Genomic DNA, 27,803 nt, shown 5'->3' with positions numbered 1-27,803 from the left:
AAAGGAATAAAGAAGAAACGAAAAAATAAAAGTAATCTATCAATGACATAAATAAAAATATATTAGAAAAGTAAATTTCTCTTTGATAAAAAAGTTATTATTTAAAATTATAAAAAGCACATAACAACAATTGATGTTAGTAATGTAATAGAATTGGAGGGTACTGGATAAGAGAAAAATTCTATAAAAAACCCACATGACCCAATCTCCTAATAATTGGCCCTCCATTGATTCCCCCAATTAGCAAAGAACCATCCCGGAATCATGGATCCAAAAGCAACTTACAAGCCCGTTTGAAAATAGTCACCTCCCAGAAGAAGATGAAGGTTCTTCATATATTTTTATGGAAGAATCTCTTCCTCCTCTCCTGAAAAAATTCAAAATAAAATAGTCCCAATTCTCAAGGATTCTTCACATGTCATGCTCACCTTATTTGCAAAAGGGTTGGAACATTATTCTCAGGTCCATTCTCCTTCATTCAATGCCTGATATACGTAGCAAAACTAGGTCCCAATAAGCAAACTGTTGTTCCAGAGCTTACCCTTTTCACAGAACGTCAAAATGCCCCATGAACTCAAGCTCAAGAGGATGAGTCATAAACAGGATGTTTGATCCGGAGTGTGTCGACCTTGTTTCGGAGAAGGTTGGTTGCAACCACCTCCACCAAGTAGCGACCATACTCCATGGATCCAAACACCGAAGGCTGGGTTTTGCTGCAAAGTTCTGTGGCAGGTTGTACTTTTGTATCACGCCGAGGCATTAGAAAGTTGGCAATGCTGATCCGGCCAGTATGACCAGCAACAACAGCTCGATGTGTCACACTCTTCAGTTTGTCGTTGCTTACGACCTGCAACAAATGATGCTCCATGTCGAGGGCTAAAACGAGTTAAATCCAGTGTGCACATTACTTTGAGTTAATGGAGGCAGACGGGAAAGTTGAGCACGAAGTAAGTGATATGGAGAATGGAAGAAGCGAGAGCTGCTTGCCTGGAGTATGTCACCGATTTTGACGACGAAAGCGTGAGGGATGGGTGATACCGACACCCAGTTTCCGACCTTTGGTACTTCTAGCCCACACACGTCGTCTTGCTGGAGAATGGTTATGGAGGAGGCATCTTCGTGGCACGAAGTGCCCATGACAAGGTCGGGTTGTGGGCACGGTGGATAGTAGTTGATGGACGTCCGGAGGAATCCATCTGCTGCGGTTTTTTTGTAGAAAAACTCCGAGTTTTGTTCCATGCCCTCAGAGAGAATGGCAAGGATTCTTCTGGCTAGCTCGTAGACTGCATTCCCATACTTTTCGAACAGTCCTCTGTAAAATGTTTTGCTCCGTCACTTCCCGATTCACCAACACAACCGTCATCAGAGCGCATAGATCTGAGGAGGAAAGAGGTGCTTACTGGCAGCCAGGGGGGTTGTTCAGAACAAGGTCGTAAACTTCGAGCTCGTCTTTATTGACGCTATTCAGTTGCAGACGATCAACCCAATCTTTGGCAACTCCTGGACGCTCGACCACGAATCGGCCATAGCCAACACCTGCCACTTGCCTCATTTTGAACTCTTCTTTCTCCGCTGAGGTTAATGCAAAGAACCTCTTCGACATTTCCATGGCAGCATCCATCAGAGTATCAGGGACGCCGTGATTAATCACCTGCCATCCATCGCAACTTCATATTTCAACTGCCTTATCTTATGAACTGAGTTGGCAAAGTGGAAGTGGCGTTCTTGTCAAATACCTGGAAGAAGCCCCACTCCTCAGAAGCTCGAATGGTGTCTGCAAGCACCTGCTCTCTCCCTGGCTCGTCCTCCAGCATCGCTAAGTCGATCACAGCTACTTGCTGTCCGTCCTCGATCGCATTTCTCCTTTGCGAAGCACGCTCATGTGGCGGTTTGATGAAGTCTGAGGGGACTTGTGTGAGACCCCCTCCTCAACCATATACTGCACCATGTCGGCTGGTTTTCTGCTCAAAATACTCGGATCACCCATACCGAACTGCTTTTCGTTTGCAAAGCCACTCCCGACTGCTTCATTCTCATCAGACGATGCCATGTTCTTGATTCAAAGGTCGGAGAAGCACAAGCAGCTCGTCGATGCTAAACCCTACAAGCAGCGTGTTCGACAACAGGAGAGTTCCAAGTAAAGCTGGTAGTGGTTGTGCAGTTACAAGTGAGAGTCACGATAGGTTTCCACGACGGACGCCTGATCAACACCTGTTGTTGAACCTAGTAAGAATTAACTCAAAATGGGCCTCAGAATTGGATGCAAGTTGCATTTGGCGTGTGGAACTGGCCTTTGTCAGCCATGACTTAGCATCAAACGACTACAGAGTTATAAACTTAGTGCCCATAAAATATGGCTCAGCCTGCCGTGCATAGTACATGCATTATGTTCATGACTTCGAAAAAGTGGAAGTATACAGAGACATCATTTGAAACAAATTCAAACACAATAAATAGAAATACGAGGCGATTGTGTGTATTCAACAAAATAAAGTTATATTCACGTGACTGGATTCATATACCGATCTAGTCACATGACATTATGACCCATCAGCTGGTCTGCTCTTCTCTCAAATTCTCCCTGCCACCATAGTGACTAATGCAAATGCGAATCACATGTATAGGCTTGCAATGCCACTTCCGACACGCTTTGCACTCCGGGAGGTTATTCATTGTGCACTTTCCACTTGTGTCTGGTTCCTTATGATACACGGTTGTCAATACAGTTGAATCGCAAGGGTATCTTCCAGCCAGGATTAATATGATGCTGATTATTCATAGTTCCGCACATTTGCAATGAAGGAATTCATCATCGTACTTCACCGGTATTGCAGTGCAATTTGTGCAAAGCCTGCAATAAAACTAGGTTTCAATGATATCATTGCAGGCATCGATCCAGGACCTCTTCTCAAGTAATGTTTCTTGGTGGAATTATTGTTGTAATCGCAATATGTTCTGTGGCTAGGTCTATCTTCTGTATACTGAAAGACCGCCGTTTCCGGTTAAGCAGATGAACTCCATCTACACTTACGCGCTTGTAACGATCTCTCAACTGAGATTCAATTTATCACTTTGTGAAAGACGAACATACGCACCATTTTATTGCGAGAAAGATCATCCACGTTTTGCAGTCTCACACAACATCTTCCTGAACGCATGTTGATTCATCGATCTGTTTCTAGATATGCTTTGATACGCAAGTTCTAGAAACAGAACATCCCTATTGCAGTTCACGCTCAGAAAAAAACAAAAAATTCAAAAAAAAACAGCAATGAAGGCAGCAGCGGCAGCAGCTGCTTCCGAGGTGATTACAGTAGATGGAACGTGATGCCGCATCCACTGTAAAGCGACGTGGGTACATTACATGTAGACCACCCAAGAGCCACGGATCCCTAGCAATAGTTATTAAGTTTGGATCGACCATTTCAAAGGAGCTTTTCGTGACATTGATATGTATCTGTAAGTATATATAGATAGATAGATAGATATACATAAACAGAGAAATAAATATTTGTACAGATTGCAGACACCTGCTAACTCACTGCTAAGCCATATGGCATGAATTGCTAGAAAGTGATCTTGACTCGATGTGAGCCACGAGACCTTCCATTAAAAACAAAGCACAGTCGGCAAGATGCCTACTATTCAAGACCTTGGGATCAAATCAAGCAACCGAACCAAGCTTATGTGCCGCCTGGAACCGCCTACACAACAGTATCAACGATGGAAGGCCCCCCTGTTTTTTTTGTGATTCAAGGTGTGAATGACAGATTATTATTATTATTATTATATTTTTTTGTTGCTGATGGCACCCTCCGAATCCTGAAGCAACAAGGCGAGGCTGCGGCGTCGAGTTGGAGGGATGGATGGTTTTGAATGCAACAGACTCGGGTCCCTGCCCACAACTCTGTCTTTATCTAGTGCCATTGTTTCAGGAGCTGCTTCCAAGGAACGGTGCCGAAGTATCTTGCTGCTTGTCCCAATCCCTATCCCTGTGTATACTGTTGGAAAATAAACTTACATTTATATATGTGTATATACATATATATATATATATATATAGATATAAAGATATTAGTTGGAACTGAAGTTGAAAAAACAAAACAAATTGTATTGCAATTTGAAACGTTGTTTCGTATATAAAATAGTTTACGATGATGTATGTGAATTAAGAGAAGAGTAGTAAGAGGAGTCTTTTTCTTCTTTCTTTTTTTGAAGCTTTTCTTTGCTTATTGTTTCTCTTTGAAAATTTGCAGATCTGTTAGAAAATGTTCAATGTTTGATTCTAAGAGAAGATTGTAATTAACACATCAATAGTCAAATTTGGTAATTTTCAGTTTTTTTCCTAATACAACAAAACTAAAATGCTGTAGCAATAGTATATAAAAACGTAGAAAAAATCTTAAATAAAATATAATATTTTTATTCAAATGACTGGAAAAAGTTAGATTATAGTTATTAATAAAATAAATTTTCATGGTATATATATATATATATATATATATATATATTAATCCATCCAATGGCATAAAATCCAGCTTATCAAATTTAAATAACATATCTTGCTTATATATAAAACTTATCTATGTTACTAAATAAATTGATGTCTAATAATTTTATAAGTTGAAATTTTTTTTGTTTGTTTATTTTTAATAATTCTATAATGCATGGTAGTTTCTTGCAATACCTTTGGTCACAACATTGCATTCAACTGGCCGTATATCCTACAACATTTCCAACAATATTATAAACTTTATATTTGCAATGCACTCTATAGACTTTTCACAAAAGTATTGTTTGGTAAATAGAATGCTCAACCATCAACAACTTGTATAACAAGTTGCATGTTAAATATGGCATTAAAAAATGTCTAAATTCTCATTAAAATATGGTGACACTTTTGACTTGTACAATTTTTATTATATGACATATCAAATTCATAAAAAAAAAACTCAAAATAATGTTTAGATATTCTAAACTCATATAATAAGGCTTACATAATGCATTTTATAAATTGATTTAATTTTAGATTAAATAAAAACTTTAACTTCTTAGGTCATGATACAAGGTTCTCTACTTCTACAATTTTTTTTAGTACAACTCTTTTTATTTAAAAAAAAAATCATTTAATGTAACTTAAAATATTTTTATACTTTGTATCTGGCAATATTTTCTTTAATGCTACTTTAAATCAGATAACTTTTATTATGTAACACAATGCTTTGTATTACATACTTACATGTTTTATTTTATTACTTTTTTAGAGATTTCCGTTTCTTTGAGAATTTGGGATACTTACCCATTTTGATAACACATGATTTTCAATTTTTTAATTTATTTATACTTTTAAATGAAACGATTCAAGACAAAAGAAATAGTTGGGATACTTTCTACATGCATACTAACAATCCCAAAGAGCTTCAATTAAAAATAAAATAAAATAAAATAAAACAAATAAAAATAAAAAAACTCAATTCTACCCACGTTAGAAGCGAGAGCACAAGAAGAATCCAAGGCTCGAGCAATTTTCAGCCAGTTTCTAGCAATTGTCAGTGAACCCTAGAACTGTGGGAGGCGGAGAATCCAAGACGGCAATGCAACAACATGCGCCTGCATGCTTGGTCGAAACCCAAAGATCAGAGCACGCGGAAATGGCTGCAACAATGAAAATGCGAAGGAAAAGGAAGAGCCAAAACACTTCCCACGAGAGAGAGAGATAGAGCAGTAAGTAGAATGGGTAACTATTGTCAGAGTCTGGATATCACATTTTCGTGACTCTATTTCTGATCCATTTCATTCTTCGAGGATCCCTTTCACACAACTAGACTAGGCTGTAATGTGGGTGATGTGTCTATTCCGATGGATAGTATATTCCTTAATAATTTATTGCTATGATGGTAGGGCCAGGAGACTTTCCGATTCCTGACTCCAATACGCTGCCGGGGAAGGAAGTTATGCGTAGCCATTGGAGCCCTAATCCCACCTGTGCGGAAAGGTGCCCCACTACAACAAAGCCGCCAGTGTTCAACCACGAAACCGTGGGCCGCGGCTTCTCTCCGCAGTCGCAAGCCCCAGCCACGTCGCTTAGACACTCTCCATTCGCCCCTGCGTCTGTCGGAAGATAAATAGAATCTGCGCTTGTAGTTGATCACAATTTTGCAACATACGGTCCTCCGCATCGCACTGATAATCCGGTCCGGTATTACCAAGTTCTCGTGGTGCATGCTCCAACGGCGTCACTGCTCGCCAAGGAATGAGCTCGGTGAGTAATGCGGCCTTCTCATGGACATCCGTCACCAAGTTTGAGGACGATCCTTCATTTTTTGCGTTTTTTTCTTCTGACTGACGTCGTAGCTTCCGTAGAATTGCTTGAGGTGATTACCTGTGTATTTGTCTTGCTGTCCGCATCCTTCCTTCACTTCGACGATGTGGGTGTGTATGTGGACTACCTGAAAGCGCAACAAGTAAGTTGATACTTACGAGTGTGCGTTGGAGTGTTGTTTTGGCGATAGCATAGTTGCGTTTGATTTCAGTGAGAGCTTGGATTGGGCTCATGTCTGGATCCTTGTCACTAGCGTAGTCGATGAGGCAGTTCAATTTGGGCAGCAGTTCTATTGCGTGATGTCTACAATGATGAATTCTGATAGTATTAAGGTATCTCGATGTGCGATTTGTGATTACATTGAGTGAAGTGATTTTCAACGTCAAATGTGCTCTAGTAGACGTTGTCAGGTACCATGTTCATCTGACTGCAGGATTGGAGGGATAAGCCTGTCATGTACCTTTCACAATCAAGGATGATGAGGTTCAGAGATGGGTGTGGAATAATTTACCCACTTTAGTCGTTACAAGATTTATCTCTCGTCGTAAAAGAGCTTACATGCATAGTTCGTGGCCGTAGAGATTCGTAAGCGACATTACTGTACTTAGCAATTCTTTCAGAAACTCCACTGGTATGGGGGCATATCTGATCATGAGTTTTACAGCAGAAGTGAGATGGCACAGTTCTCCAACAAGCTTACAGGCCTGACATGTCGATTCTTCTAATCCGCATAGCGTCAAGTTCAGCTGCCCATTTGTGTGCGTAACTACACATCACTCTGATACGATACTTTTCTAAGTACCTTATTCAACGTCTATTCCATCGTAATTAGAGGTGCACAAATAGCAAAATAGGAACACAATTGCTTACTCTGCGATGCTAGAAGCGCAACTGCATCTCATCTGCAGCTAATAGTAGAGAAGAAATTGAGACGAGAACGAATTCGTACTACACTTATCACGAGGCATACAAAGATTTTGTTACTATACACGAAATTCGTATTCCATTTGTGTTGGTTATATGTTGTTCTACTTCTCATGCCAGAAAGCCAGTCGTGATCTGATCAATTCATACAGTTGACTTCACCGCTGCTGTTCTCGAGCTGCGCTCGCAATGCTGCTCCATTTCCTTATTCATGGTTGTCGACATGGTTGGTGGAAACGAAGTTTTGACATTCTATTATTTGTATGCCTTCTGATATCTGTCATTTTGTCATTCAATTGCAGGAATTTGCTGACATTTCTATCAGTGCTGGGACTCAATCAAGTGGTCATCGGATCTGTTTCGACGCACGTGATCATAGTGTTGCTGCGGTCGCCCCAGATACAAGTTTCCAATGGCAGACCAGACAACATCGGCGGTGGGACATGGGGGAAGGACTGTTCCCGGCATGTCCATGCACGGTGTGACAGGAAAAGAGCCTGTGTATGCATTCTCAGTGATTCAAGGAACTGTAGAGGACCCCGACGCTGAGAAGTTTGCGCTCCCGGTGGACTCTGAGCACAAGGCGAAAACAATCCGAGTTTACAGTTTCGCAAAGCCACACATGCGCGCCTTTCATCTCGCTTGGGTGTCTTTCTTTACATGTTTCTTGGCAACCTTCGCGTCGCCGCCCCTGATGCCGATCATCCGTGACAACTTGAATTTGACCAAAACCGACGTTGGACATGCTGCCATCGCCTCAGTATCTGGCAAGTGACTGTTCGGACCTATTCCCTACAGTCACGATCTCAGTTCCATCAGTGACACTCACCATTCTAACAAAGCTGTTCTTTCGTATATGCAGGTTCTATCCTGTCTCGTCTGCTGATGGGAACCGTGTGCGACGTGGTTGGACCCCGATATGGCTGTGCATTCCTGATTATGATAATTTCGCCAGCCGTGTACTCAATGGCTCTTGTTTCAGATGCCGCGAGCTTTATAATAGTCCGATTCTTTACCGGTTTCGCTCTAGCCACCTTCGTCTCTTGCCAATTTTGGATGAGCTCCATGTTCAACAGCAAGATCGTCGGCACAGCTAATGGGCTGGCCGCGGGTTGGGGCAACCTCGGTGGTGGCGCTACTCAGCTCATCATGCCTCTGGTTTTCGCGTTAATCCGAGACAGGTTTGTGTACCAACCATGTTTTATTGACATCGGCTTTCATTTCATAGAGAAGTGTTCATGCTTGATCGAATTGTTGGCATGAGTTAAGATGACTTCGTTTTTCCTGAATTTGGTATGTGTACATGAACAGCTTCAACTCTACACCGTTCGTTGCATGGCGCCTGGCCTTTTTCTTACCCGGAGCGATGCAGACAATTATGGGGCTCCTCGTTCTATTTCTCGGCCAAGATCTTCCCGACGGCAACTATTCTCAGTTGCAGAAACAAGGCGTCAAAGTGAAAGATAGCTTTCTAAAGGTTTATCCCGTTACTCGATTTTCACCATGGGACGTTGCTGTATTCACAAATGGTGTCATTTACTATGAACTGTTAAAATGTAGCGGCCATGATTTCGTGAACTGACTGTTTATATTTTTTTCCTATGGCAGGTCTTGATGTACGCAATTACAAATTACAGAACATGGGTGTTCTTTCTGTTGTATGGATTCACCTTCGGCGTTGAGCTGACAGTCAACAACAACATCGCTGAGTACTTCTATGACCGCTTCGATTTGAATCTCTCCACAGCTGGAATAATCGCTTCATTATTCGGCTTGATGAACTTTTTCGCTCGTCCAAGTGGTGGAATCATCTCCGATACTGTTGCGCGCCGTTTTGGAATGAAAGGTCGCCTGTGCACGCTGTGGATATGCCATTCACTTGGGGCAGTCTTCTGCATTGTGCTTGGGAGGATGGACAGTTTGACTGCCGCCATAGCCGTCTTGATCGTCTTCGCGGTTTTCATCCAGGCTTCTAGCGGGGCTGTTTTTGGCATAATCCCTTTTATCTCACGGAGATCACTTGGTGTGATTTCGGGATTCACTGGCGCAGGAGGGAATGTAGGCTCCGTGGTACTGCAAACAGTATTCTTCACATCGGGTTCGTATCGAACCGAAGAAGGCATCCAGTTCATGGGTGTGATGGTCATCTGTGTCGCCGCGCTAACAGTATTTATCTATTTCCCCCAGTGGGGAGGGATCTTCTTTCCTCCATCCAAAAGCACCGAAGAAGATTACTACGCCTCCGAGTGGAGTGCCGAGGAGCAGGAGCAAGGGAAGCATGCAACAAGCATGAAATTCGCCTCTAATGCGAGAAGCGAGCGTGGAAAGAGAGGTCTGAATTCTCCCGATTTGACCATCCATCCCGTTACTGATTCCAAGGCCACCCCAGTTTCTGACGTTGAGCTCAACAAAGTGTAAACCTCTCTGACAGTTGAGGACGCTGACCTTCTTTTACCTACGACCTCCCGGTTTTGGAAACAGTAGAACTCAAGTTTCAGCAGTTCCCAAACGATTTGGTTTAGATAGCATTACAACGATGGGTCCGCAGATACACCTTCACAAATCATCTGGATTACGAGGGAGATGTAACTTAGTCACATACCTTTTCCCACGCATGCCTCGGTTCAAACGCTTCAATCTCCTTGGATGAGCGTACAGATCCTTCTTGAACACGAGGCACGAAATTGTGCATGTAAGAGATTCTGATAGGATTGTCTAGTTTAGGTCTCTGAAGACTACCAAAAAATTACTCAGGCTGGATGTAGTTTCTAGCATTGATGTTCCGTAACTTATTCCCGTATTCATAATACTTTTCAACATGTTTCCCTTCACAAGTCGTCTGAAATTCGTGTAAAGCTATCTTCCCAAATCACTTTGCAATTAATATAGCTTGAGAAAGCGAAAGTGGACATAACTGTGTTCATCAAAAGACTTCTTATGGAAGAACCTGTCCGATTGACATGGGGCAATTACTAAGCTGTAACTATACATCGTATGCTGTCGATTTGTGTCTGAGCATGCATATTGCTGTGTTGATCACATTGAAGATGAGCGCGTGATTATTCGTATATCATACCTCACGACCTCATACTTATGGATACTATATCGAGTACAAGGCATTTCCGCACACAGCTTGAAAAGAAAGGATAAGGTCGGATTTGAAGTGAAGAGCACATTCAGCACTATTCTCTTAGGCAACAGGGACACATGGTACACCCAGAAATGTTCATATCCCTGGATTTCATGTGCATCTAACTTAAATGTACTGTTGCATACATTTGTTAAAAGTGTGATATTGTGTTGCTCAATGAGCTGCTAGAGAGTGCAATACAATTCCTCTTTATGAGTAGTAGAAACTTTCAGTCGAGCTGCAAACGGTTGGAGGCCAATATGCGCGTCTCTAGGTCCTGCACTGCAGTGCGTGGGGAACTAGCAGATCCATTTTGCAACACATTGTATTGTGAATAATACATCTAAGTTTCTTAGATATGGGAGATATTTGTGGAGTCAAAGACGCCTTAAGAAAGTATTGGCCACCAACTCAAACAACTAAAGATGTCCAACCTTCCTCCTTAAAATTTAGACCTTCATTCTATTCTTAAGTGTACAGACAACAATAATAATCCTCATTCTATTCTTAAGTGTACAGACAACAATAATAATCCTCAAGTATGGCCCAATCTTTGCAATGACTTGGATGATTGAGTAGGCACAATTTTAAGTGCATCACAAACTTAACATCCTCGACAAATTCATAAATCTTATAGGCAAATGTGTCGTACAACAATACCATCTAAAGGGTTTTAAACATACCCTCAACCTATGTCAATGGAACTAATGCTAAATAAGAGAATGGAATGTAGTATTCCAAGTAACTACAAATATGTTGAATATTCCATATTTTATGTATCAAAAGTTATGACTTACCTTGCACATAACAAAGACATTAGAGATACTTACACTCTAGTTTCCGCTACATTCTGGTTTGCAATAGAATGATATTCATCCAATTTTGTAACATGGTATCAAAGCCTTAGCTATAGATGAAATTCGTTAGGCAAAAAATTGGATGAAAAATATTCGAATGATTTTTGTAGATGAAAAAATAATAATTAGATGAATATTTTATATAGATGATCTACTTGTTGTTGGAGGTGAAGAGCACTACTAGAGTGCTAAAATACTACTAAAGCCAAGGAACACTATTAGAGTACTAAAGTACTACTAAAGCCAAGGAGCACTACTAGAGTACTAAAGTACTACTATAGTCAAGGAGCACTATTGGAATATTATTGGAGTCAAGAAGCACTACTGAAGTGCCGAAGTGCTAAAGCCAAAGAGTGCTATTGGAGTATTGGAGTTGTTGGAGTTTCATTGCTGCTAGACTTTAATACCATTGATATCATTGTTTTTTATTTAATTAAATTTTATTTGTTGCTCATAGTAAATATATGTTTTTTTTGCTCCAATATAGCTCGATATTATTATTACTCTTCAATTATTATCTTTTATAGAATATTTGTTAATTATTTCTTTATAGTTATTTGTTACTATTGCATTGATTGTATTTGGCAATGACATCTTCTTTAATGGATCATTGTATTGATCAATTAAATGAAAATAAAATATAATATATGGGCATTTGTTATGAAGCACTTGATACACATCTGTAAGTTTAACATGCATGTAGATGGAATATTACAATGTCTTATGGATATTGATGAAAAATTAAAATGGAAATCAAGTGAAATAGAAGCACAAGCACTGGTTGCACTTATTGTTAAGCCTTTGCAATTAATTCATATATGCAAATACAATATTGCAAAAGAGATGTGTGATACATTGGCTAAAATCTAATAGCCTTTAGAAGTTGCTATTGACATATTTTTAATGAAGAAATTGCATAATCTTTGATATATGGATGGAAATCTATGAAGATTTTTCTTGTGGAGATTTTTGATCTTAGGATTGAATATATTGAAGTTGATAGTAAAATAGGCAAACAGAGTATGATATTTTTTTATATGTAATGTATTATCAAAATCTTCAAATTGACTTGTTTAATCAATTGCATTGAAAAAAACAAAAATCATAGAAGAAGTAGTAAAGTCTATTTTCTTTGAAGAAGAGATGGAAAGAAACAATAAGACTAATTCTATATCTTATATTTTAGCAATGCATATATGAGGAAAGTATCAAGGATATGATTCTTCAAGAAAGAAAATCCTTAATATACTCTTGTATCACTAAAAGGAACTAAAAAGTTTCTCAAAGATGATACGATATCAAACTAAAATGGCTATTGCCAAAAATAAGAAGACTAGAAAGTCTTGAAATAAAACTAAAGATTAGAAAGGCATTGACAATAGTGAAGAAGGCTTCATTTTTGCCTCCATATATACTCTCTAACTAGGAGCTATATGGCAATATTCTATAAAATCTCCAACATCTGTTGACTTTGTTAGCCATATGTCTTAACTTACAAGGCAAGTTATTTATATATGTGCTACATAGTTAGCTTATTTCATAAGCTATTATATGGAGTTAACTTGTTCCATAAGCTATTAACACGTGGTTAACTTGTTGGCCAAGTTTCTAATCTACAAACACATCTAAAGTCAATACCACATCTATAAAGCTTCTAGGAAGCTCTTCTAGAAGACTTTATGAAATTAATCTATATTTATCTATTTCTACCTAAACATATAAGTAACTATTGGAGTAAATATAAATATTCATGACATTATCTCCCTTTCTAGGAATGAGTTCTACGAGGAGCACTCATCATCTTTTATGGATCTTACAATCCTCATCTTAGTTTGATAGATGTTGTCGATAAAAAGCTTCAATTTTCTTTGCTGTATTTGTAAGATTCTTTACTTGCTCCCATGTACATTCACTAATATCATATCCATGCCAATAAACAAGATATTCTAACCTACTTCGATGTCGCCTTAAATCTAAGACTTCTTCTACCTCAAATTCTTGATTATTATCCACTTCTATAAGAGGAAGTGGTATTTGTCTTCTTCTTGAGATATTCATTGTCTTATATGGTTCAAGAAGAGATATGTGAAATACAAGATGGATCTTCATATACTCCAATATATTTAATTGATAAGCAATAAGATTGACTTTTTCACAAATAAGAAAACGTTTCAACCTACAATAGTCCAACTTATCACAAAGATAAGCAGTCTTGATATTGCAACAAAGTAACCATACCTTGTCACTGACATTGAATTGTGGTTGCTCCTTGTGATAGGCACTTGTATTGATCTTTTATCATTCTTGAGCTTCTTTTAATTATGTCTTCATTATTGCATGTAATTTTGAGAAATGATTTACTAAATCTTCTGCCAAAGAATTATCTACTTTTGAAAAGTCAAAAGTATCAAGTCATGGATGATAACCATAATTGACATAAAAAGGTGTTTGTTGAATAGAAGAATATATCAAATTATTATATGCAAATTCTATCAATGGCAAAAAAATTGTCCAATCATCTTGGCACTACCTTTTTACCTCTCATATTTCAAAATGCTTGACTCCAATAAAGAATGAGAAAAAGCATCATGATAGAAGCAAAAAGATTCTATCACAATCTTGGTGCGTATATTGGATGAAGAGAGATCTTGGTGTAGTAGGACATATTTGGAAGTACTATAAGAGAGGAGAGGAATTGCACAGTTGTAGGAAAAACAATGCAAGAGATAGAATGTATGAAGATATTAGCATGAAGAATTTCAAGTGAGAAGTGGCATAAATGAATACAAAGTCTTTAAGAAGGTAGAGGAGAGCTAGAAATGACAAGTAGAAAATTGAATGGGCTCCACTTTATTGTAACAATAACATAGCCTCAATTAATAAAATATGGATAAATAGGGTACTGATTGTAAGGACTCAATGCGGATGAATTGCTTGCTTGAGTGGCGTGACCAATCCTCCCTCTTGCTCACTCTCTTTTATGCACGCACTATATGTTGCATCTATTCTTTCCTCTATGCAATCCTATCCCTTTCTCTATATATGACCATGCTTTAGACGTCCATCTTTGTGCCACCGCCACCTACCAGCCATGTGGGCATGTACTTCCACGTAGACTTAAGGCCTTGTGTTGTACAATTTTTAAATAAAAAATCAAATCACATGACTAGGATTGGTAGAAATTTTCATGGATGGATAGATAGATGGATGGATAGATAGATGGATGGATACACGGATAGATAAATGGATGGATAGATGGATGGATGATTGAAAAAATGGATGCCTGAATGAATGGATGATTAGATGGCTAAAAGAATAGATGGATAGATGGCTGATTGAATGGATGGTATATCTCAAATATTGCTCCAAAATTTGATTCATCCATTTTGTTTGCCCATCAATTTGAAGATGAAAAGCCAAAGTGAGCTTTATATCTATTTCTAGAATTTAAAATAGAATTTTTTAGAATCTTAATACAAATTAAGTCTCACTATTCAATATAATATCTTTTGGCAATCTATGACAGTGATAGATATTGTCAATAAAAAGCTTAGCTATTTCTTCACCTGAAATAGATTTTGTACATAGTACAAAATGTGCCATTTTGGTGAAGCGATCTATGATTATAAATATAGAGTCATGTGAACTTGAACTTAGAAGATCTGTAATAAAATCCATAGAAATGGAAGACCATGGTTGTTTGGATATAGGCAATGGTTAAAAAAGTCCATAGGGTCGATGACAAGGAGTTTTTGATTGTAAACAAATGTCACATGACTACACAAAGTCTTTTACTAACTTCTACATTTGAGGCCACCAAAAATCTTTAGATATAAGTTTTGAAGACTTCTTGTTTCCAAAACGTCCTGCTACTGAAAAGTCATAACATACTTCTCCTTCTCAAATATATAGACATATTTCAAAATAGAATAATTTATTTTTGAACTTGAACTTTGAAACATAATGAGACTTAGAAGAAAGATTCTTGATATTATGAATAAGAGGATCAAAGGACATATTTGATTGATTTTTTTTGACGAAAATCAAATCAACAATCAATGTTGATTTCATTGCTCGAAGATGAAAATGCACTCGCTTCAAAAAGATTGTTCTTTATTAATTAAAAGATATATTTTTTTCTTTACGTGCAAGATAAAAGCATCTAGAAAGAACATCTAATAAACCTTGTTATTTTTTAAGTCGATATGTGATCTTGAAGTCAAATCTTGATAATGACATACGCCAACAAGATTGACAATGATTCAAAATACTTGCCTACATGAAATACTTGAGATTCTTATGATCTGTATATACTGAGATTGGACTTGAAGCACCTTCTAAATAATAATACCATTCTTGAAATGAATCTACAATTACAAGAAGTTTTTTGTCTTGAATCTCATAGTTAATCTTGGTTGTTGAAAATTTCTTGGAATAAAAAGTTACAAGATAGAATTTATCATCTATTTCTATTTATAATAATATTATATTCAAAAAAAAGTTTAATGCATTTATTTCTATAAAGAATATCTTAAAAAAGTTGACATGATACAAAGTTGGTATGGAAGTAAATTCTGTCTTAAAAAGAAACAAATAATGCTTTGGCTTTTTTATTCCACTGAAGATTGTTTTTACAAGTTAAACGTATTAGTAGAGTTGTAACTTAAAAAAATTTCTTGATAAAGATTCGATAATAATTGGTGGAGGTGTCAAGGACAAGAACTCGATGAAAGCTAAAGAGTAAGTGAGACTTTTTTCAAAAAAGAAATAGGACAAAATAGAAATATGTATATTAAGAAAGAAACTGGAATGGCTATTGCCAAAATACAAGAAAACTAGAGACCCTTAAAACTAGACTAGAAGCAAGAAAGGAGTTGACAAGAGTGAAGACGGCTTCACTCTTGCCTCTATATATACTATCTAACTAGAAGCCACATGGCGATGTTCTATAAGACCTCCAATATATGTTGACTTTCTAGGCCACATGCCTTTGCTTACAAGGCAAGTTTTCTATGGATGGACCACGTAGTTAGCTTGTTCTTTAAGCTTCCAACATGTGTGGCACATGGCTAACTTGTTGACCAAGTTTCTAGCCTAAAAGTCAACTATAGACTCCTATAAAGTCAAAGCAGCGTCTATGAAGCTTCTAAGAAGCTTCTCTAGAAGATATTACATAATTAACCTACTTTTATCTACTTTTACATACTTTTATCTATTCATATAGGTAATTATATGTATGTCCGTGACATTACCCCCCCTTCTAGGGACGAGTTCCACGAGGAGCGGTGATTATATATTGAGAAAATCTAATATGCGGCGAATTGTATTTGCTACATACTCTGATCTTTGTTCTCTTCGAAGATAGTTGATGGGTCCTCTTAGCCATCGATAGTGTCCTATTCCAGGGCGAGAAGACCACCCTGTTATTTGATCACTGTTGAGGCCTTCATAACTTCCTTCAAATAATACATTTGAAACACCATCAGGAGTCGTTCCTATCTCCAATAATATCACCAAACATCGAGAATCTCTTCCAAGGTCGTGATACCAAATGCGTTGTATCTCACCATCTATTCGAGGAAGAACATGTCGTTCTTGAGGGTCTTCATCTCGGTTGCGTCGTCTTGAAGGTTGTGACAATCGCAATGTCTCATCCGGTAAGTCAGCAAACGAAGGTTCTTGAGTTGAATCCGCTGGTTGTTGGCTCTCCATCTAATTAGCGTCACAAATGCAAAGAAGTTACAAACAAGGATAGGAAATTGAATGTTATCTTGCCTCAATCTTGTCTCTTTTATAAGAGAGGTTTTCATCTTGGTTTTGATGGATGTCGTTGATGAAAAACTTTGACTTTAGCTGATGCATTTGCTAGATTCCTGGATGGCTCCCATGAGCGCTCACTAATATCATATCCGCGCCAATGAACAAGATATTCCAGCTTATTTCGGCGCCGCCTTGAGTCTAATATCTCTTCCACCTCAAATTCTTCATTATTATCTACTTCTATAGGAGGCGGTGGCATTTGTCTTCTTCTTTGTATATCCACTGTCTTATATGGTTCAAGAAGAGACACGTGGAATACAGGATGGATCTTCATTGACTCCGGTAGATGTAACCGATATGCAACTGGGTTGATCTGTTCAGAAACAGAAAAGGGGCCAAGCCTACGATAGTCCAATTTGTCACAAGGTCGAGTGGTCTTGATATTGCGACGAAGTAGCCATACCTTATCACCCACATTGAGTTGTGGTTGCTCTTTACGATATACATTTGCATTTATCTTTTGTCGTTCTTGAGCTTTCTTCAACTGCGCCTTCATTATTGCATGTAACTCTGACAACCGATTTGCCATATCTTCTGCTGCAGGATTATCAACTTTTGAAAAATCAAAAGTATCAAGTCGTGGATGATAGCCATAATTGGCAAAGAAAGGTGTTTGTTGCGTGGAAGAATGTACCGTATTATTATAAGCAAACTCTGCCAATGGCAGAAGGATTGTCCAATCATCTTGTTGGTAGTTGATGGTACACCTTAAATACTGTTCCAAGACTTGGTTTACGCGCTCTGTTTGTCCATCAGTTTGAGGATGGAAAGTTGAAGATAGCTTTATGTCCACTTTTAAAATCTTGAAAAGAGTCCTCCAGAATCTCGACACAAATTGAGTTCCTCTATCCCATATGATATCTTTAGGTAATCCATGATAGCGATAGATATTATCAATGAAAAGCTTAGCTGTTTCTTCACCTGTGATAGATTTTGTACATGGCATAAAATGTGCCATCTTGGTGAAACGATCTACTATCACAAATATAGAATCATAAGATCTTGAGTTTGGAAGATCTGTGATGAAATCCATAGAAACAGAAGACCATGGTTGTTCTGGTATAGGTAATGGCTGAAGAAGTCCGTAAGGTCGATGTCAAGGAATTTTTGATCTTGAACAAATATCACATGATTGTACAAAGTCTTTGACTGACTTCCACATTTGTGGCCACCAAAAATCTCTTGATATGAGTTCCAAAGTCTTATTATATCCAAAGTGACCTGCTGCTGGAAAGTCATGACGTGCTTGAAGAACACGCAAACGTGCTTTTCTTTCTGGAACATATAGGCGTCCTTCAAAATATAATAGATTATTTTTGAACTCGAACTTAGAAGAATCATGAGACTTGGAAGAATTATTCTCGATATCATGAACAAGAGGGTCTGAGGACATACTGGACTGGATTTGCTTGAGAAAAGTTGAATCAACAGTCAGTGTTGATTTCACTGCTCGGAGATGAAATTGCTCCGGTTTCAAGAGGACCGTTCTTTGTTGCTCAAAAGCTGCATCTCCTTCTTTTGGTGCAAAATAAGAACGTCTAGACAGGGCATCGGACAAACCTTGTTGTTTTCCTGGCCGATAAGTGATAATGAAGTCGAATCTTGACAAAGACATACTCCAACAAGCTTGACGACGATTCAACACGCGTGCTGACATGAAATACTCGAGGTTCTTGTGATCTGTATACACAGTGACTGGACTAGAAGCACCTTCTAGATAATGACGCCATTCTTGAAAAGAATCCACGATTGCAAGAAGTTCTTTATCGTGGATCTCATAATTGATCTCGGCTGCTGAGAATTTTCTTGAATGAAAAGCTATCGGATGAAGTTTGTCATCTGTTCCCATTTGTGATAAAACTGCACCCAAGGCAAAATCCGATGCATCTGTTTCCATAAAAAATACCTTGGAAAAGTCAACACGATATAAGACTGGTGCAGAGACAAACGATGTCTTCAAGGCTTCAAATGCTGCTTCCGCTTCTTGATTCCATTGGAATTTATCTTTACTAGTCAAGCGTGTAAGTGGAGCTGCAACTCGTGAGAAGTCTTTGATGAAGATCCGATAGTAATTGGCAAATCCCAAGAAACATTGGACATCTCTTACAGTCTTTGGAATCTTCCAATCCATGATTGTTTGGACTTTCTTAGAATCCATCATGAGACCATCATTTGAAATGATGTATCCTAAAAAGTCAACTTGAGTAGTGTGAAATACACACTTTTCTATCTTGGCGTACAATCCTGCATCTCTAAGTTTTTGTAATACTTGACGAACATGTATTTCATGTTCTTCAACATTCTTAGAATAAATCAGGATATCGTCTAGGTAGCAGACGACAAAATTGTCTAAGAATTCACGAAATACATCATTCATGAGATGTTGAAAAGCAACTGGTGCATTCGTGAGTCCAAAAGGCATGACATTGTATTCAAAATGCCCGTACCTGGTTCGAAACGCAGTCTTCCATTCATCTCCTTCTTTGATCCGTACTAGATTATATGCTCCTCTTAGATCTATTTTTGTATAGATCTTAGCTTGATTTAACTGGTCAAGGAGTCCTGATATCAAAGGTAATGGATACCTGTTCTTGATTGTGATCTTGTTGAGTCCTCGATAGTCAACACACATTCGTAAAGATCCATCTTTTTTCTTTACGAATAAAATTGGAGCTCCTGCTGGAGATTTTGAATGGCGTATGAAATTCTTCGCTAAATTCTCGTCAATATATGTCTTGAGTTCAGCCAACTCATCTTGCGATAAACTGTAAATTGGTCCAAATGGTGGCTGAGTTCCTTCCTTGAGATCGATTGAACAATCGTATGGGCGATGCTCAGGAAGAGTATCTGCATTCTTTTTCTCAAAAACGTTTTGATAATCTTGATATTGACTTGGAATGCCACTTGAAGTCTTTACGCTTTCAGAAATAGGTGCAGCATAAATAGCAAAAGTTGATCCTTCTTTTGCTGCGTGTATAAATGCTTTTGCACCTATAAGTGCGGGTTTTACTATACTAGACTCATGGTTTTTTACTTGATTAATAGAACTGTTACTAATGCTCTGAGGAAAATCAAGTTTACGAGAAATCCAATCTATTCGAGGATTATACTTTTCTAACCATGATAAGCCTAAAATTATTGGATTAGAGGGAGATCTAATTATATTAAAAATTACGCAACTACTATGACCATTTATTACTACATCTACAGGAAGTGTTTCGTGAGTTACATCTCCAGAAGACAACGGACGACCATCTATGACTTCTACGTGTACAGGTTTAGTTTTTTGTATTAATGATATTCTATGACATCTAGCAAATTCTTCAACTAAAAACCAAGCTGAGGCTCCTGAATCTATCAAGGCAGAGGCTTTGTAATTATTAGGTCCTAAACGCACATCTATTATAAAACAAGGAGATGGTTCTGAGGAGAGGATAGGACCTTCATTAGAAGTTGTACAAGATTCCAGCCGCACGGTCCCTATTGTAGCTGGACGTACTCGTTTTCCGACATACTGTCTTCTTTGACAGTCGTACTCCTCATTTTGTAGTTACGTCGCTTCTTTGGACAATGTTGAGCAGTGTGCTTAGGTTCTCCACAATATAAGCACAATCCTTCTTGTCGACGACGAGACTTTTCTTGCTCAGTAAGAGGTTTGAAACGTACTGCATCAATTTGCATATCCTCTACTTCTGAAGGTATGTGTTGAGGAGACGTCGGTGTTGCCATTGAATTGTAGTAACGTTGAGGCCCACTTGTGCGACTCTCGGATCGAAATTCAAAAAGTCGATTGTCGCACTTCACAGCAAAGTCAATTGCTTGACTCAATGTTTGAGGATCAGGTAAATTGAGCATCAATTTCTTTACCTCATATTGTAATCCGTAGAGAAATTGACTCTCAAGTGCGGCATCATCCCACTTGATATCAGTTGCAAGTTGTCGAAATTGCGAAGCATATAATGTTACTGATCGATTGCCTTGTCGCAAAATACGGATCTTGTTGGTTGCAACACGAATTGCATCATGTTCTCCAAACATGGATCGAAACTCCGCCAAAAAAGCCTCCAGATTATCCAATATTGGATCTCGTCGTTCAAGAAAAGATGAAAACCATGACAATGCTGAACTTGAAAGAAGTGTACCAATGAATCTAACTTGTGATCCTAGAGTTGGATAGCTGTGGGGTTGAAGTTCAATCACTAGTTGGACCTGATTGATGAATCCTCGAAACTTGGATCTGGTACCATCAAACTTCTCGGGCAAGGCAACTCTCGGTTCTCTAACACTCGAAGGGTGTTCCATTCTGGGAGAAGGGACATGGTTTGGTGCAGATGTTGAAGCAGCCTCAATCATCTCTATATCTTCACTTCCTACCATTCTTGTTGCTCCTTGTGGTGGTAAATTGAGTTGATGCATCGCAAGCATTAACTCCCTCAATTGTTCTTGCATCTGTGCCATTGTACTCTTCATTTCAACAAGCTCTGCCATAGTAGCACTTAGAAAAGAGAAGATGTCTAATAACGCTCAAAACAAATAGAAGAGAGGAATTGATAACAAAGAAAATACTAAGAACAATATCAGTTTAAAAGAGGGTAATCCGCAACTTCTAATGCGCTTATGTCTTATCAAGAAAAAGGGGTAATCCACTCTTAATCAAGAAAAGACAAAGCTCTGATATTGTAAGTGTACTCTTGTCAATCTGTCAAGGACAAGAACTCGATGAAAGCTAAAGAGTAAGTGAGACTTTTTTCAAAAAAGAAATAGGACAAAATAGAAATATGTATATTAAGAAAGAAACTGGAATGGCTATTGCCAAAATACAAGAAAACTAGAGACCCTTGAAACTAGACTAGAAGCAAGAAAGGAGTTGACAAGAGTGAAGAAGGCTTCACTCTTGCCTCTATATATACTATCTAACTAGAAGCCACATGGCGATGTTCTATAAGACCTCCAATATATGTTGACTTTCTAGGCCACATGCCTTTGCTTACAAGGCAAGTTTTCTATGGATGGACCACGTAGTTAGCTTGTTCTTTAAGCTTCCAACATGTGTGGCACATGGCTAACTTGTTGACCAAATTTCTAGCCTAAAAGTCAACTATAGACTCCTATAAAGTCAAAGCAGCGTCTATGAAGCTTCTAAGAAGCTTCCCTAGAAGATATTACACAATTAACCTACTTTTATCTACTTTTACATACTTTTATCTATTCATATAGGTAATTATATGTATGTCCGTGACAGGAGGTCAAAAATCATTACATATGTCTTATTGTTCTTGAGATCTTTCAATCTATGATAGTTTCGACCTTCTTTGGATCCATTATAAGACCTTCATTGGAAATGATGTATGCCAAAAAGTCAACTTAAGTATTATAGAATATACACTTTTCCATCTTCTCATATAATCTTGCATCTCTTAGTTTTTTATAACACATGACAAACATGAACTTCATATTCTTCTATATGCTTAGAATAAATTAAAATATTATCTAAATAATAGATGACAAAATCATCAAGAAATTCACAAAAGAAATCATTCATTAGATGTTAAAAAGCAACTAGTATATTCATCAATTCAAAAGGCATGATATTATATTTGAAATGTCCATGCCTAGTTTGAAAAGAAATCTTCTATTTATCTCTTTTTTTGATGTAGATCAAATTATATGCTCTTTATAGATCTATTTTTGTATAAATCTTTGCTTGATTTAATTGATGAAGAAGTTGTGAAATCAAAGATAGAAGATACCTATTCTTGATGGTGATCTTGTTAAGTCCTTGATAATATATACACATTTGCAAAGGTCTATCTTTTTTCTTTACAAATAAGATAGGAGCTTCGATTGGAGATTTTGAATGGTATATAAAGTTTTTAACAAAGTTTTTATCAATGTATTCTTTAAGTGCAACCAACTCATTTTGTGATAGGTTATAGATTGATCCAAATGGTGGTTGAGTTCTTTCTTAGAGACCAATGGATTAATCATAAGGACAATACTTTGGAAGAATATCTGTATTTTTTTTTTCAAAAACATCTTGAAAATCTTGATATTGGTTAGGAATAATACTTGATATCTTCTCATCATGAGCAATGGGCATGGTATATATAACAAAAGATGGCCCTTCATTTGCGGCATGTATGAAATCTTTTGCACTTACAAATAAGAGTTTGGATATACTAAACTTATGGGTTTCTACTTGCCTAGTAGAACCTCGAGCTAAACTATGGAAAAAAATCTAGATTAGAAGAAATATAGTCTATTTGAGGATTACATCTTTCTAACTACAATAATCCTAAAATAATAGAATTAAAAGAGGATTTAATTTTATTAAATATTATTAAACTATTGTAACCACTAGTTGCTACTTCTACAAGAATAATTTTATATATAATATCTTTAGAAGATAATGAATGTCCATCTATTACTTTTACATGTATAAGTTTGTTTTTTTTAATTAAAGATATATCTTTTTTTTTGACAAAGTCTTTATTTATAAAATAGGCTGAGGCTCTTGAATCCAACAAGGCTAAGACTTTATGATTTTTTGGTCCTAAATAGACTTCTATTGTAAAATAAGGTGAAGGACTAGAGAAGAGAATATGACCTTTACTAGATGTTGCACATGATTCTAGCTGAATAATCTCTATTGTACCTAGAAAAACTCATTTTTTAACATATTGTCTTCTTTTGCAATCATATTTTTTATTTTATAATTGTGTTGCTTTTTTGCATAATATTGAGCAGTGTGCTTAGCCTCTCCACAATACAAACATAAGCCCTCTTGATGTTGTCCATTCTTTTTCTATTTTGTGAGACATTTAAAACATATCATATCAATTTTCATTTGTTCTCACTTTGATGAATAAGTTTTTGAAAACTCAAGAGCTGCCATTATTATTTGATTTATTCTTCTTCAAACAAAACTTTATTCTTGACATCTTTTAAATAATCAATTGTCATATATAATGGCTTAAGCAATAAATTATTCTAAAGATTCTACCTTTGACATTATCAATAATAAATCTTTGATATTATTTTGTAATTCATATCAAAATTGATTAATTAGGGCTTTGTCATTCCAATCCACATTACAAGCAAGATTTTGGAATTTAGCAACATATGTGGTCGCTGACCATGATCCTTGCCATAAAGATAAGAGTTTGGTCTCTATTATTTTTTCTTGATCATTTTTTTTAAATGTGGCCATAAATATTTCTAAAAATAAATTCAAATCATAAAGAAGTTAGAAATTTTTTTCATCAAAGATACAAGTCACAAGAGAGCACTTCTAGATAGAAATGCCTCTATAAATCCAACTTGAGTAAATCCATGAAGATATTGGAAGGGATACAATCTTAAATAGAGGTTAATTTGTTGTAAAAATCTTCAAAATTTTGATCTTATTCCATCAAAATTCTCAAGCATACTAATCCTGATTCTTATTATACTTGTAGAAACAAAATTTTTTGAATTTGATTGTGAAGTTGATTTACTTGCTTCTTTCAACTGTACAACTTTTTGATGTAGACTTTGAACTTCTTCTATAGGCATAAAAATAGTACCTTTGTGATTCACATTGGAAATATGTAAAATCTCTACTCTTAAAGTATTGATAAGCTTGTGAAGATCTACAATAGTTATAAATCTATTCTGATTTTTGTTGAGAGTAGCATTCATAATCTTTTCTTCTGTAGATAATTCAAAAAAAAATTCAAAAAATTAAATTAGAAGAAGATAATCTGCAACCTCAAATGCCAAATAAAAATTTCTATGAAAAAGGATAATTAACTCTCTTTTAAGGAAAAAATCAATATTAAAAAATAAGATTGTTTCTTTAAAGGTGGGTAGTCCTTAACCTTCAATATACAACAATAGAAGTGGAGTAATCTATTCACTTTTAAAACAAGACAAAAATAATAAATTAACACTCTTGTCAAATTATCAAGGATAAATTCTTGAGGAAAGAAAATCCTTAATACACTCTTATATCACTAAAAAGAACTAAAAATTCACTCAAAGATGATATAATACTGAACTAGAATGGCTATTACCAAAAACAAGAAGATTAGAAAGTCTTGAAACAAGACTAAGGATTAGAAAGACATCGACAATAGTAAAGAAGGCTTCACTCTTGCCTCCATACATACTCTCTAATTAGGAGCTATGTGGTGATATTCTATAAAACTTCCAATATGTGTTGACTTTGCTAGCCACATGTCTTAACTTGCAAGGCAAGTTATCTATATATGCACCACATAGTTAGCTTGTTTTACAAGTTACTACATAGAGTTAACTTGTTCTATAAGCTACCAACATGTGATTAACTTGTTAGCCAAGTTTTTAACCTACAAACATATCTAAAATCAAAACCACATCTATGAAGCTTCTAAGAAGCTCTTCTAAAAGACTTCATGAAATTAATGTATATTTACCTACTTCTATCTAATCTTATAAATAACTATTAGAATAAATATATATGACTATGACAAAAAATAAGTCTTAAGGAAGTATTACCTATAATAAAAATAAAAGTCTTAGATTCATAAGTCTAGAAGTACTTGTAGGGCTTATGGACAAAAAGATCATTATCAAAGTGATGCAGAATGTCCTAGAACAAATAGCAATGGTATTATAAATACTAAGATTGTTATTATTTTTTAAGCTTGAGACACATCATTTAATTCAAAAACAATGATTGTATTGTTGTACCAATTACGACATTATGTTTGCATTAATAGTACAATGGATATATACATCCAAAGAGATATGAATTAGCTTTTCAATTTTAATGAAAATATAACTATCTAACTCCAAGGCTATCATTGTGGTATTAGCAAATCATGAGGCTCAAGTGAGATACATCTTGCAATTTTAGATCCTATAAGAAAATATATTCATGTGGTTGTAAAGAATGTCCATTGAATTCTTAAAGCTTAAAAATATTCTATTATCAACTGCAACTTTAATTTAGATGTCTATGGAGTCGATTGGATTCTGCCTTCAGGTAACTTACTTACTTAAGGCATGTTAACTAATAAGGCATACTTTATGCCTTGTAAAATTGAAGAAGTTATTATAATTTTTAATTTATCTATTTTAGATCATACATTTATTGAATGACATTAAACATTAATATATGTTTTAATGCATACAATATTAAAGACATAACAAATGAATAGTATTGAAGGATTAAAAATCAAAGGAGAGAAGGATAAAATACCTATATGTGAATCGTATATTATTGGCAAGGTCCATAAGTAGCCTTTTTCACATAAGCATAAATATATAAATGATATTTTAGATGTAATAGTATCTAATCTTGATTATTTCAATACAATTAGCTTTTGAGGTGCAAAATAGTTAGTTATATAGATTAATGAATAATTTAGCTATTATAGCCTTGTATTCCTTTAAATTAAAAACCAAATACATGTTGTTTATAAGACTTGGAAAGTAGAGGCACAAAAGAGAATTAGATGAAAGATAATTTTTTTTTATTGATTAAAAAACTCAATTCTTGAATAATAAGCTTAGCTCTTATTTCAAAGCTAAAGGAATTTGGCACATGATCACTCTTGAGATTACACATGAAATTGTCAATATAACAAAGCATCTAGATGATGCCAAGTTAGATTGTCAATATTAGATGTTTGCAGCAAAATTTGTCATTTGGATTTGTAATTATCTTTCACTTGCAAGATTTAGTGATAAGATACAATACAAAGTTTTTTACAATGAAAAATCTTTTCTTCAAAATATTCATCATTTTGGTTTCTATGCTTGGTATCACATACAAAGGAAAAACATCAGAAGCTTGATACAAAAGAAAAGAAGGATATTTTTGTTAATTATTTAAAAGTAGTAAAAGAATATAAATTTTTTCTATTTTAAGAAAAAAATATTCTTAATTAATTTATGTATTTTTTTTTTTTTTTTTTTTTTTTTTAATGACAAAGATGAGTTACTTGGTGAGTGTTTAATTCTTCAAGAAAAAATTGGAAAATATATGGATCATAGAAATAAACTTGAATTACTAGATTTTCAACATCTAAGTGAATTAGAAATATTCTAACATCAAGCCTCAAGACTACATGTTCATAATGGATTAGATAGAGAAATGGTTGAAGAAGAAGCAAACTTTATACCAACAAAAGTAGTGAAGTTCAATCAACTAAAAGTGGAAGCAACTACTCAAGCTCTACCATGAAGATATTATTATGTAGGCGGCATTGATCCATCAAATATTATAAGTAGTAGTAGGATGAGTTGCATGCCTTGGAAAAAAATATATATATTTGAAGAGACTATAACTTATTGATTGAAATAATGGATGTGATTTATGTTGATGAATATGCAAAACTAGAGATTGTTGAGTAAGCTATAAATTCACCTTTTTGCAAAGAGTGGAGTCATGCCATAAAAAAAGAACTCAATTCTTTAAAAGATTATGGAATATAGAAATTTTTATTTTTATCTAATGATAGGAAGGTTGAAAATTCAAAATAGATTTTAAAGAAAAAACTTGTTAGTGATGGTTCTATTGAGTATTTTAAAACACAATTGGTTGCAAAAGATTTAACTCAAGTGAAAGGCCTTGATTATCAAGATACTTTTGCACCAATTGCTTATCTTGTAATAATTTGTATGTTTATTGTTTGAGCCAAATTTAATACATTTGTCAAAAGTTAGAAGAATTTGAGATGAAAGATGCCAAGGTAGTTGCTACACAAATGATAGAAGGTCATTT

At 36.0% G+C, this 27,803-nt stretch overlaps 2 protein-coding genes across 4 annotated transcripts; one reads left to right on the top strand and one right to left on the bottom strand.

Annotated features, from left to right (window-relative positions):
• Positions 1-292: 292 nt before the first annotated feature.
• Positions 293-1,869, bottom strand: LOC112284484 (jasmonate-induced oxygenase 2). The gene is made up of 4 exons (XM_024524307.3): positions 1,737-1,869; positions 1,401-1,651; positions 988-1,312; positions 293-847 (listed from the first exon to the last, which is right to left on the bottom strand). The coding sequence occupies exons 1-4, from the start codon at positions 1,812-1,814 to the stop codon at positions 581-583; spliced, it is 921 nt and encodes a 306-aa protein (XP_024380075.1). The 5' UTR covers positions 1,815-1,869; the 3' UTR covers positions 293-580.
• Positions 1,870-6,071: 4,202 nt separating this feature from the next.
• LOC112284933 (high-affinity nitrate transporter 2.1) lies at positions 6,072-10,080 on the top strand. Of its 3 annotated transcripts, XM_024525325.3 has the most exons (6): positions 6,133-6,262; positions 6,990-7,080; positions 7,549-8,013; positions 8,109-8,427; positions 8,558-8,723; positions 8,855-10,080. In XM_024525325.3, exons 3-6 carry the CDS (start codon positions 7,659-7,661, stop codon positions 9,662-9,664), a joined length of 1,650 nt encoding a protein of 549 aa, XP_024381093.1. In that variant the 5' UTR covers positions 6,133-6,262; positions 6,990-7,080; positions 7,549-7,658; the 3' UTR covers positions 9,665-10,080. The 3 variants fall into 3 exon arrangements, with proteins under 3 accessions (XP_024381092.1, XP_024381093.1, XP_090108024.1); XM_024525324.3 differs by lacking the exon at positions 6,990-7,080 and having other exon boundaries at positions 6,072-6,262; XM_090251898.1 differs by lacking the exons at positions 6,133-6,262; positions 6,990-7,080 and adding an exon at positions 6,349-6,464.
• The last annotated feature ends 17,723 nt before the right edge of the window (positions 10,081-27,803 follow it).

This window comes from Physcomitrium patens, chromosome 7, assembly GCF_059467195.1.
Source record: "Physcomitrium patens ecotype Gransden chromosome 7, ASM5946719v1, whole genome shotgun sequence".
Lineage (NCBI taxonomy): Eukaryota > Viridiplantae > Streptophyta > Bryopsida > Funariales > Funariaceae > Physcomitrium > Physcomitrium patens.
The sequence above is the reverse complement of the archived record's forward strand: the minus strand, read 5'-3'. Positions and strand labels throughout refer to the sequence as shown.

Coding starts and splice junctions, on each gene's coding strand:
- LOC112284484 (XM_024524307.3), bottom strand. CDS start 1,814: ATGCTGGAGGACGAGCCAGGGAGAGAGCAGGTGCTTGCAGACACCATT. Junction 1,652..1,736: donor AGGAGTGGGGCTTCTTCCAG/GTATTTGACAAG, acceptor GATGGATGGCAG/GTGATTAATCACGGCGTCCC. Junction 848..987: donor AAATCGGTGACATACTCCAG/GCAAGCAGCTCT, acceptor CATTTGTTGCAG/GTCGTAAGCAACGACAAACT.
- LOC112284933 (XM_024525324.3), top strand. CDS start 7,659: ATGGCAGACCAGACAACATCGGCGGTGGGACATGGGGGAAGGACTGTT. Junction 8,428..8,557: donor TTCGCGTTAATCCGAGACAG/GTTTGTGTACCA, acceptor GTACATGAACAG/CTTCAACTCTACACCGTTCG. Junction 8,724..8,854: donor TGAAAGATAGCTTTCTAAAG/GTTTATCCCGTT, acceptor TTCCTATGGCAG/GTCTTGATGTACGCAATTAC.